General features: G+C 32.5%; 1 protein-coding gene across 1 annotated transcript; it reads left to right on the top strand.

The window, feature by feature from the left end:
- Positions 1–5,256: 5,256 nt before the first annotated feature.
- Positions 5,257–11,048, top strand: LOC145037229 (senescence-induced receptor-like serine/threonine-protein kinase). The gene is made up of 8 exons (XM_078985845.1): positions 5,257–6,066; positions 7,960–7,998; positions 8,082–8,189; positions 8,521–8,634; positions 9,316–9,534; positions 9,607–9,722; positions 9,853–10,113; positions 10,686–11,048. Exons 1-8 carry the CDS (start codon positions 5,445–5,447, stop codon positions 10,902–10,904), a joined length of 1,698 nt encoding a protein of 565 aa, XP_078841971.1. The 5' UTR covers positions 5,257–5,444; the 3' UTR covers positions 10,905–11,048.
- The last annotated feature ends 1,584 nt before the right edge of the window (positions 11,049–12,632 follow it).

The raw sequence follows: 12,632 nt of genomic DNA, 5'->3' as shown, positions 1-12,632 counted from the left end.
ATGGGCCGGTTTCTTGGGTTCAAAGGGTCGTTTCTGGGTAAAAACTGATGCCGAACCCGATTTTTCGGTTTTTAAAAATATCAAACCTTAACCATCGGTTTTGGTTTTTTCGATTCCGGTTTCGTTGGTTTTAATCGGTTTCTTGGTTTTTTGGTTTGGGTTGGCTCACCCTTACTTTTTAACTTTGATGTCTGATAGGTTTTGAAAGTATTAACCATTTGCTTTGAAATGTAAGTTACAGTTTTCCATTATTTTTTTTATTTATTTGTTTTATTATTTTGTCAAATATTATTAGGTAGGTCCTAATTATTTTTAAGACAATTCTTATTTTTTTTCTATTAAAATGTTTTATAAATTAAAAAATTAGGTGGATCCTAGGACCCACCTTGCTTGTAAGTGGCTTCGCATATATATATATATATATATATATATATATATATATATATATATATATATATATACACACACACACACACACACACACACACACACACACACTAGCTGTTTATCCACGCAAAGCGGCGGCAACAAATAGCTTCATTCTACAATTAGTTTCATTCGTCAAATAGTTTTTTTTTCGATGATTATTTTTGTTTCAACGATTAATTTATATTTGGAAACATGTCATCTTAAAAAAAACCACACAATGTATCAAATATCATTTATAGATTCATCTTTACTGGGAAGTGATTCACATTGAACAACTTTGTATTCTTATATAGTGTTCAAACTACATTTAATTTGCATAGAAACCACAATGTATTACTGATAACACATATATTTATTTAACTTTTACTTTAATTAAGTTCTCAATTCATTATTTATTTATATTGTAAGAGTAATTACAAATTCTCGTGTGTGGTATATCATTTTATATTGTTTAGGTTAAAAAATGATTGTTTTTTATTTCAGTTTTAGTCCATATTTCATACATTAAGGTTTCATGTTTATTATTTGGATCAAATCTAATTGGAGAAAAATCATACATACTTTAAAATGCATGCAAATAACATCAAAGATAAAAAAAAAAGGAAGTGAATAACTCAATAAAAAATGGACACAAAAACATGCATATCTGAAGATATAATTAGATTCTCACATGTACCCTATCAAGATTCAAGATTTCAAGTGTATTAATCATTAACGACGGAAATAAGAAAACTACAACAATAATCATACAACTTAACAAATATTGATATTTCACTTCCAAAGGGATGAAAACATCAAATAACTAATTTGTGATATTCAACCATATGTATAAACAAAACATAGGAATATTAGAAAAAATGTATGTCAAAAATACACTTTCATGAGTAGCAAAAACAGTATCCATAGTACACCCTCAAGTTCATGTATATTTTCTTTAAATAATAACCAAACATAAGAAAGAGGGTTAAATCCAAGCACAGAACACGAGAAAATTAGAAAAAATGTATGTCAAAAGCCCGCTTCCATTTCTCTATGCAAATAAACCTTCAAAATCAAAACATTCATGTAATAAAGAACATAGCGAAGGATGGTCGCTTAAAAATCTAAATAAAACCTAGAAAAGGAGGTCAAACTCAGCTGTAACTGAAAATGTAGAAGAGGGAGTGAATTTTTAGGTCTCTAAACCGTAGTGGTATTCAAAAATCAAACAACAAAATGGTTAAAAATAGCAAAATTAGCGAATGTTTACAGAATAACTTTAATTTGAACCGAAATGTTTTACAATACCTACTTGGAATCAAAAACCTTGGTTGTGTCTGCTCATTTTCCAAAACTTCAACTTGGAATTAGATATCTGTTGACATTTAACACCTACTTTGCATACTACAAAGAAATCTACCCTGATTTACACTCGGACTTGTAAACAGGAGACGAACCTACAGATAGAGAATTTAGATATGGAATGAATAATTTAGAGTAAGTGAAGAAATCATAGATGTTGCTTAACAAACCTAAATCAAGCACCAAAACTCTGTCGTTGCTTCTACGCCTCCTCCCCTCATCCTCGATCTCTCGCTCTCTCGATATTTCTTTACTTCCCCGTTTCATGTTCCACCCTAACAGGAATAGACAATATAGCAAGTAGGAAGACGACGGGAATGGTCGAGGTGATACGACACAAAAAGGGGCTTTGCTAATAACATTAAAAAAATACTTAACTTTTACCTAGTAGCCTACAAAAAAAAAAAAAAAAAAAAAAAAAAAAAAAAAAATCAGAACTCGTGAACCTACTTTGCTTTAAATCATCCCTCCGATTTCTCCAGAGCTCCAAAATTTTCATCACAACGACAAAAATAATAACACAATCAATTATCTTATAACTAAAAAGCAGCATAACACATGTTTAATTGAAAAAATAACTGATTGGGTGATAAAGAGATAAATGTGGATTCTTTTAGGTAGATTTCATGTTATCAAACATGCGTAGGTCTTGGTAGTGATAGGAAATGATGGTTGTAAGAGAGATGGCTAATTGACCGTGGCGTTGGTGATTATGGAGGATGGAGGGGGGGGGGGGGGAGAAGACGGATAATCGGGTGGCAGAAGGGATGAAATTTATATAAAGTGTATATTCTCTTGACTTATTCAATTGCTGAAAGTGCGATTTAATTGCTGAAAAAAGAGGATACAGTCAATTCCTAAAAGCAAGAGATACTAATTCAAAAGTATTGATAGTGGATCAAATACTTGTACCTAGTGCCTTATTATTTATAACATTTATATTATAATATTATTTTATTGATGGTTAGTTGTACTATTTGCTTAATAGTTTGGACGTCTTAAAAAAAAATTATTATTATATTGAATATATATATATATATATATATATATATATATATATATATATATATATATATATATATATATATATATATTCAATATAATAATAATATTTTTTTAAGACGTCCAAACTATTAAGCAAATAGTACAACTAACCATCAATAAAATAATATTATAATATAAATGTTATAAATAATAAGGCACTAGGTACAAGTATTTGATCCACTATCAATACTTTTGAATTAGTATCTCTTGCTTTTAGGAATTGACTGTATCCTCTTTTTTCAGCAATTAAATCGCACTTTCAGCAATTGAATAAGTCAAGAGAATATACACTTTATATAAATTTCATCCCTTCTGCCACCCGATTATCCGTCTTCTCCCCCCCCCCCCCCCCCCCTCCATCCTCCATAATCACCAACGCCACGGTCAATTAGCCATCTCTCTTACACTTTATATAAATTTCATCTCTGTTCAAACAAACTTACCAAAAAAAAACAGTCTTTTAATGATTAACGTTGTATGGTTCAATTTCTACCCAACAACACAGAACTTAGTATGCTCGATTCTCATCACTCGTGTTTTATTTTCATTTGGTTTTAAGAAGCCGACATGTCATGCAATTTCGACCAAAAGTGTTCGGTCAGCTGCCACGTCATCCAAAAGTGTCCAATGAACAAGTTAAGGTCACATCTTGAGCATTAATGTAATACAGTAACAACATTAATGTAATATAATTAATCCATGTTAAGATATAACAACACAAACTCAAACTTAACGACTTTTCAGCAAATTTCTTTCTTTATAAGAACATTTTCTCGTAACTTAAAAAAAATAGATGACAGGAGTTTTCCTTCATGATATATATGTTATCCGTGAGATAATAGAATAGATTCATTAACAGTGAGGCTTAAATCTCATATAAATAGAGGTATGTAAAAAACATGATTTAGATTTTAAAAGGCTTGAGCCTAAATCCTAATCACTAAAATCCCTCCACAGTTTGATCGGGAGGTGTCGATTAAACTAAAAAAATAAACAAAACAACAAAACATAAAAAAACATAAATGAAGACAACGATATTGGTGGCGACAGAGCTTTGACGATAATGACTAACAACGACTGCTCGTTCGAGAATGAGAGAGAAGAAACAGCGACAAAAGACGGCTCCATTGAATAAGAAGAGAGGACCGGCGACGACGATCATGGAGCCGATGGTAGAGGAATCCGGAGAAAAGCAGCGACTGCGGCAGATAGAGCTTATTCTGACTTACTCGGAAAATAGATCTGAAGAACAGACGAGCTGGGAGAAGCAAAAGGCTCGGGGGCAGGGGCCATTTAAGGAGGAGCATAAGCAAAAGAGGAAGTAGAAGAAGCCGATGAAAGAGCTCCGATTTGTTGTCGACGACTGTTTTATTATTTAGGAGAGAAAAAAAGGAAAATATGTAGTATAATGAAAGTACCTTCGACGATGATGAGAGAATGTCACCGGAGGTGGAAGACGGCGACAATAAATTGTTGTCGGTAGTAGGGTTTTAATTTAAAGCTCTGATATTATGTGAGATAATAGAATAGGTTTATTAATAGTGAAGCTTAAATCTGATATAAATAGAAATACATAAGAAGCATAACTTAAACCTTAAAAGAGTTGGACGTAAACCCTAATCATTAACATTATCTCCTATGCCTCCATCCCGTTGATATAATTAGGGTTGTATTGAACGAACACGAACGAGGCTTGTTCATGTTTGTTTGTTTAAGTTAGCCGAACAAATAAACGAACATGAACGGATAAACAAACGAATTTACTTATTCATATTCATTCATTTAATAAATTAAATTGTTAATGTTCGTTCGTTTAGTTTATGTTTGTGAACATGCTAAATGAACATAAACAAATAAACATAAATGAGCAAAGATAAACAAAAAAAACATAATTGAAGATGTATGAACAGATGAACATATAATACACTAGTGCAATCAAACACAATTAATCATATGTGAACATAAAATAAACTTATATGAACGAACATAAACGAGCTACATAAACAAACGTTCACAAACATAATTGAATGAATCAGACCATTGTTCATGTTCATTGGTTTAGCTAATCAAACGATACTTTGTGTTTATATTCGTTCGTTAAACGAACTTTCTGCCGAACGGTTCACAAACATTTCGCTGAACGTTCAGTTCGTTTATAACCCTATATAATATTAAATTACAAAATAAACGATAATTACCAAATAAAACAACACATTTCCTTGAATATTACAAAATAATATATCCTTAAACTCCAAATTGGCAAATCCTTCATGTTGAATCTTCTATCCAACCCACATAAAATACACATAAGTACAACCATAGCAATACAACGTACAACCTACCAAAGCACAAAACTAAAACTTCGGATATCCCTTCGGCCTTCACCATCAATTCCGCTGACAACTAGATTTCTCACTCCAATGGCAACAAGAACAACAAGACAACAATAACAATAAAAAAAGAAAACACAACATAAATTGACGTTGTATCCGATTCCCCTTGAATCAAACAAACATTCTACACCCGAACCATTTTCAATATAAACAAAACCTAAAACTCCATTAAAATTTGTTCATTTACTCATAACAGATAAACTCCTACTTCGATTTCCAGAAAATCTGTCATCGTTAATGGATTTTCGGAAGCTACTCGTGTTTATTTGGTTAACTGGTTCGATTATCAAAACGGTGTCGTCTCAACCCGCTTCAACACACTGCCCTCTCGAATTCAAAAGCCTAACAACCTCACAAAATTGCGAAGAAGGAACATGGGATGATTTTTTACGAGATAAATGCTGTAAATCACCGTTTAATTCCTACCTCGATGCACTCGCTATACGCGCAAATGAAACAGGAAAAATCTACCTAAATTCAACTGAACAGACGAGTTGCTTGAAGAAGATGAAGGAAAACGTAACAACAGATGTGTTTACCTGTGGAATCGATAAGCTTACTGCCGGAATCAATGGCTGTGCGGCGTTTTCCGTTCACGATGTATCGAATCGGCTTCGTGACGAGGTTTTGGGTTTATCGAAGGGTTGTGGGTCGATTATTGGTGATGGGGGTTATTGGAATCAGTCGTGTGGAGAGTGTGTGAAGAGTTGGGAAGACATTAAAGGGGTGATTTCGGGAGATAGTGACGATGATTTGTGCAGGTTTGCAGTGTTGACCACGTTGACCGGGAGTCGGATTGATGACTTGATTTGGAAGGAAAACGTCTACAAATGCCTTGGGGGACAAGTTATTAGTAATGGTAAGATATAAAGAAAATGAAGATAAATAATTAAAAATTTGATTCGTTAATATATATATGCTAAGTATATATGTTTCGGTAATTTATATTGTAGTTTTATAAATGTCATATATTTTTATAAATGAATAAATATTTTAAGTTGAAGAATTAAATCTTATAAAATAGATGTATTTTTTTTATTGATTTGTTTAATTTATTACTTTTTGATTATAATGATATCGTATAAACTATAAAGAAAAATTCAGCTTTAATAATAAGAATATTTTTTAAGCATGATAAGGTAACTAAGTAGATTTTTGAAGTACAATTAAACTCAATTGATAAGAAAAAGAGAGAAAAAAAATTGAAGGTATAATGTTGTAATAAAAAATTGAAAATGAAACATTATTATATAAAAATTAATGAAAAAGCACATTTTTATTTATTTATTTATTTATTTCAACATTAAATTTTGAAAAATTATATGATTATAAATTTTATAATAATGTCATCCAAATTTAAATTAATATTTTTGTTATAGCTAGTGTGAACTTTAAAAGTACAATAAAATCGAAACTACAATACAATATTGTAATTCGTAGAACTTTCAAAATACATTGTACTAATAACAACAAGAATTACAAGTACACATGTTATAATATAACGAAATAAAAATAAGATGCTATAATATACAAATAGATGAAAGTACATTGATAAAAAAAAAGTTAATATATAATGGTGCAATGTGTTTATTTGGAGATGCTTAGGTTGCGTTTAGTTACGGAAAAACAATTTTCATTTTCCGTTTTCATTTTTCATTGAAAAATTTTGAAAACGTGTTTAGTTAAACTTATTCATTTTTCATTTTCAGTTTTAGAAAATTAGAAAACGTGTTTAGATGTGTATTTTTCTATCGGTTTTCATTTTTAGAAAACGGTAGCGGTGGTAGGGTATGGGTGGGGGCGGTGACGGTAGCGGATCGGCGGCGGCGGTGGTGATGACAGGCGATGGTGATGGCGGCGGCAATTGTGTTAGTGGTGGTGATGGTGGCGGCAGCGGTGGTGGTGGTGCTAGTGACGGGTTAGTAGTGGTGGTGGTGGTGATGGTAGGTCGGTGATTGTCGTGGTGGTGTTGGGTGGGTGGGGGTGCGAGTGTGTGTTTGTGGGGGTAGGTGTAGGTGTGTGTGTGTAGGGGGGGTTGGGGGGTTGGTGGGTGTGTGTGTGTGTGGGTGGGTGGGTATGTATGTGTGTATGTTTGTGGGTGGGTTTGTGTGTGGGTTGGTGTGTGTGTGTAGGTGTGTATGTGTGGGTGGGTATGTATGTGTGTGTTTGTGTGTGTGTGTGTGCGAGTCGGTGTGTGTGTGTGGGTATGTATGTGTGTGTTTGTGTGTGTGTGTGTGGAGGGGGGGGGGGTATGTATGTGTATGTGTGTGGGTTGGTGTGTGTGTGGGTCGGTGTGTGTGTGGGTATGTATGTATGTATGTGTGTGTGTGTTTGTGGGTGGGTAGGTATGTATGTGTGTATGGGTGGGTTGGTGTGTGTGTGTGTGAGTGGGTATGTATGTGTGTGTGTGTTTGTGGGTTGGTGTGTGTGTGTACGGGTGGATGGGTGTGTGTGTGTGTGTGTGAGTGGGTGGGGTAGGTAGAGGTGGATGAGGTGGATTGGGTGTGTGTTTATAAAAAAAATTTGGAATTAGAAAAATGTGGAAAACAATGATTATCAGTTTTCCAAAATTTTACAACTTCTTTGTAATTTTAGAAAACGGAAAATTTTCATTTTCCGTGAAAAATTTAGAAAAATAGACGAACTAAACGCGTTTTCAAAATTCTCATTTTTTTTGGAAATTTTTTTCCGGAAAACGGCTCATTTTTCCTTCAACTAAACGCACCCTTAACCTTTTCATGATTCTTTGTAGATACTAACCAAAACAAAGGAAGAAAGAAGAACTCAACAGGTAGGACCCTTGCATTTCATTTTAAAACAATATCAAAGTGTTTAAAAAAGGTCATACTAAAAGGTTAATTTATGTTCAAACAGATTCTACAATAATCGGATTGTTGTCGGGGATTTCAGCTTTAGTGGTTATTTGTGTATATATTATGGCAAGAAGATGGCATTCAATGCATGCGGGAGCAAAAGACGATGGTTTGATTTTCCATTCTCCAAACTTAATTTGGAATATATTACAACTTTGGTCCCTATGGTTTGAATTTTTTTCGTTTACATCTAAAAAAAGAATATTATTACAATCTTGGTCCTTGGTCCATGGTCTTCGGACTAATTTTTTATCAAAAAATGTAGATGAGTCAAAAAAATGAAAACCACAGGGACCATTATTGGCAAACAAAAAATTTGGACCTAATTGGCTAAACAAAAATATATGAGAATACAAGGACCAAATTTGTAATTTTGTCTAAAATTTAGTTATTTAGTTATATGGTAAAACTCGTGTAATTTTATATGTTTAATTTAATAGGCATGAAGCGTGATTTACCAAAAAAGTCTCGATATCTTAAAGTTCCGATTAAGGAAATTCTTTATGCTACAAACAACTTGGACCAATCAAATTATATCGGTGAAGGAACAGCAGGTGGGCTTTAATCTCATGTATAACTTGCTTAGACCCGTTTATTACGCAACAATAAGAAAAACCAAACAACAATGTGCCACACAAAATTTTAAGAGTAAGTCACTGAAATCGTCGTTGTGGTTTGGTTAAAATTGCATGTTTGGTTCCTAACTTTTTTTTTTTTTTTTTTTTTTTTTTTTTGCATTCGGATCGTCCTTATAGTTTGATTTTGTTGTGTTTTTCGTCCACGTGGTTTGATTTTGTTGCATTTTTCGCCCCTTACATACATAAAGTTAGAGACCAAACATGCAACTTTTACCAAACCATAGGGACAAAAAACGCAATAAAAGCAAACCACAGGGACGATCCGAGTGCAAAAAAAAAATTAAGGATCAAAAGTGCAATTTTGACCAAACCACATTACTCAAATTTTAAAAATTTTGTGTTATTTAAAAAGGTTCAAAATTTTGTTTTATCTATTATCATCAAGAAAAGCTTTGGAAAGCTTGTACAATCCCTTTCTTTTGTAACAAACCGCGCTTGGTATGCATATTGAGATCGAGACTAAGTTAACGAGAAAAAAATATGGTAGAAGGACTTGCTCTAAATATCTTGTACGTGAAATGTCGTTAATGTCCTTTTCATCATTATAAACACATCATTTTTAGGAACACATTGATTTGAATTGATGTAATATTACAGGCAAGGTGTATAGGGGCATATTGTCAAATAAACAACATGTTGCAGTCAAACATATCATCGATGATGGATTTATGGAAACTTTTCTAAGGGAAGTTAGAAATCTTGCACTTGTTAGACATCCGAATCTTGTGGCATTGTTAGGGTATTGTGACAACGAAGATGAATGCTTCCTTATTTACGAACTATGTACAAATGGGAATCTTTCAGAGTGGCTTTTTGGTAATTTGTGTAGTTTTTATTACACACCTTTTTCCCCTTTTATGTTAAACCTTTATTTTAAAATATGTCTAGGAAAAAACAAAGTACTTTCATGGATTCAAAGACTTGAAATTGCTATAGATTGTGCTCGAGGACTTTGGTTTCTCCACACATATTCAGAAGGTTGCATTGTTCATCGTGACATTAAGGTATATACTATGTAACACCAAAGATATAGTCTAGACCAATAATATCGAAATCAAACTTAAAAACTTGTTGATAGCTCACAAATTAAGGTTTATAAGGAGCTCATAATTTTCACTTACAATAAACTTGCAGCCGACAAATATACTCCTAGGCCCGAACTATGAGGCCAAACTTTCTGATTTTGGATTGTCGAAGGTTATTGACATTGGGAAAACATATGCGAGTTCAGAGGTCAGAGGAACATTCGGTTATGTTGATCCAGAGTACCAAACTGACTCTCAAGTAAATTCAGCGGGTGATGTATACAGTTTTGGAATCGTGCTTTTACAAATTCTTTCGGGAAGAAGAGTTATAAACATGAATGCAAGTAAACCAATGCCATTGGAGAAGATGGTAAACATCTTGCTATTGTCATTTTTTTTTTTTTTTTTTTAATTCTTTTTGCTGTTTTTAGTCCTCACGTACTTGTAGCATAAGGAGGTAAAGATCCATAAATGATACAAGATATAAACACGTGTCTCACCATTCTTAGGGGGTGTTTGATTTATCTTTTGAGAGATCAAAAATCCTTTTAAGAAAAGACAAAAGGTACAAGATGTTTGGTAAAATCACTTTTAAAGTCTACTTTTTGGATTTTGGATATAAAAAAAATCAACTTTTTGGAAAAATCAGGAAAACCTAACTTTTTGTAAATTTTTCTAAAAAAACTTTTGACCTCTCAAAAATAAACCAAACACCCCCTTATTATCAGGACATTGTGATTTAACATCTCTGTGGGACCGATTACTAGACACCTAAGGGTGGAACTAGAAATAAGTATTTGGCGTCCCCACTAACCGATCCTACAACCAACATAGGGAAGGTAAACCATAAGGTCTACCAAAAAAAGTGACGCCTAAAATTTATCATTTTTACCTTATTTTCGAGTGAAGGATATAAAATCTAAAGTTAAAGCAATGGTATAGGCAAAATCACTTACAAAAGGTGGAAGCATAGTAGGATTTGCTGACCCAAAGCTTGAGGGGAAATACTCTGCAGAGGCATTTGAACTTACGTTTCAGCTAGCTTTGTCATGTACAGGACACAAAAAAGAGCGACCATCCATGGGACAAGTGGTTGAGAGATTGGAGGAGACACATGATATATCAATTAGTGTCATGGATTTAAACCTTCATAAGACGTAACACTACACATTTATCATCAATCCGTTAACATCAACGTTTTAATGATATTTAGTATTTAGTATTTACATACAAGATACATAAAACATAATGTGAATTTAATGTACTTGTGGCTTATTACCTATGGGCAACAATTAATTTTGGCAACACCAATTTCCGGTTCCTTCAACAATTAAAGGAACAAAATAGTTTAGCTCTTATAAGTTATAATCAACAATTTAACATACAATTTCAAGGGTAATTGCAACAACGATAATATAAAAAATTAATAATTATCCATGACCTAACAAATATATGTACTTCAAAATGAAAAATTAAGCTTCATAAATGTATTTCGCGATTATAATTTTATTTATATTCTCATATGGATGCTATTTGAATTTACAAATCTAATAAAAGCGTAGAAGGGAGAAAATTGTTCTAGCATTTGCTAATACATAGTAAGATCTAGTTATTTGGGAGAAGGAATTTCAATTGTAAAATTGATATAAAATTTTAGAGTTTAAGATGGTTTACTATTTCATCTCTATATCTTTACCATCAACTAAGAATCTTGCGGTGCTTAAATCAATATAAAAAAAATACACGAGATGAGATGACTACACAGTCCAAACTTGCATAACACAAAATTGAAGAACAACATGTACAATCATATTTAGTTAAATAGAAAATATATGATATATCATAACGTCTCGTTGTTTACCGAATCAGGAGAGATGACCATCAACCCGCCTCACTAGAAACAGTGGTCAAGACTAAATGTTGGTGTTGTCACAATGCGATTTATCTTCCTATATGAAGAGGTTGTTCATGATCCGAGACTGTAAGAGAGAAAGGTCACACTTCCCCACTACGGTGCGTGTGATTTTAACTATAAAAAAGAGTTTTCCGAGCGGGGTTTCTATCAATATTTTGTCACTTTGCAAACTATAGTGGAATAGGCATGACATATTATTTATTCTATTGGATTCTAATATATGTATGTAGATACGTATGTGTGAACATGAGTTCATAGATTTGATTTATCTAGAAGAAAGTTCATAATACATTGTATTTTAAAGTTTTAATCAATTGTAGCATTATAGTTAACACTATAAAATTAATTTTCATTTGTTTTTGCGGAGCCGAAATAAAATCTAATTTTTCCCTATTAAGACATTGTATTTCTATTATTTTTTTTTCTATTGAAATTGTGCATAAAGACATATACAACACATACATATACAAATAAAAAAAAAAAATACATATACAATCATACAAATACATAATCAGACATACATGAACATACACAATAATGTAAATACATATAGATATATGAAAAAATTAGTAGACATACCAATAGATTGAAACCAATATACAAAACAACAAAACAATCTCATATGCACATTATGTAATCCAACTATTATAGAGGTTTAAATATTACCTTAACCAAACAATTAGATCTAAGAAAACAACCCACTTTATTTTTTTGACATACACCTAAACATTTTTAATCCAATCTTGAGGAACCATTATCTCATCCAAAGTGATCAAAGGCGCTTCCTTTGGATGATGGAAATATACCAAATATTGACCTATTCTCTTGATAATCCTCCCACCCATTCATGTGCCAAGCATCAACAATTTCCTAATATGAAAAGCCACTCATCATAATTTGAGGACGAACCGAGAAAATTTACATGATTTCGACAATATATTTTTGTAATATCCTGTTTCGAGAAGTTTCTTATT

This window comes from Lactuca saligna, chromosome 3 (assembly GCF_052625555.1).
Source record: "Lactuca saligna cultivar CGN05327 chromosome 3, ASM5262555v1, whole genome shotgun sequence".
Taxonomy (NCBI): domain Eukaryota; kingdom Viridiplantae; phylum Streptophyta; class Magnoliopsida; order Asterales; family Asteraceae; genus Lactuca; species Lactuca saligna.
The sequence above is the reverse complement of the archived record's forward strand: the minus strand, read 5'-3'. Positions and strand labels throughout refer to the sequence as shown.

What these genes read in the sequence shown, in the direction of transcription:
- LOC145037229 (XM_078985845.1), top strand. Translation starts at nt 5,445, where the DNA reads ATGGATTTTCGGAAGCTACTCGTGTTTATTTGGTTAACTGGTTCGATT. An exon ending in TGCGGGAGCAAAAGACGATG is followed by an intron (nt 8,190 to 8,520) that starts GTTTGATTTTCC and finishes TTAATTTAATAG; the next exon opens with GCATGAAGCGTGATTTACCA. An exon ending in TCTTTCAGAGTGGCTTTTTG is followed by an intron (nt 9,535 to 9,606) that starts GTAATTTGTGTA and finishes AAATATGTCTAG; the next exon opens with GAAAAAACAAAGTACTTTCA.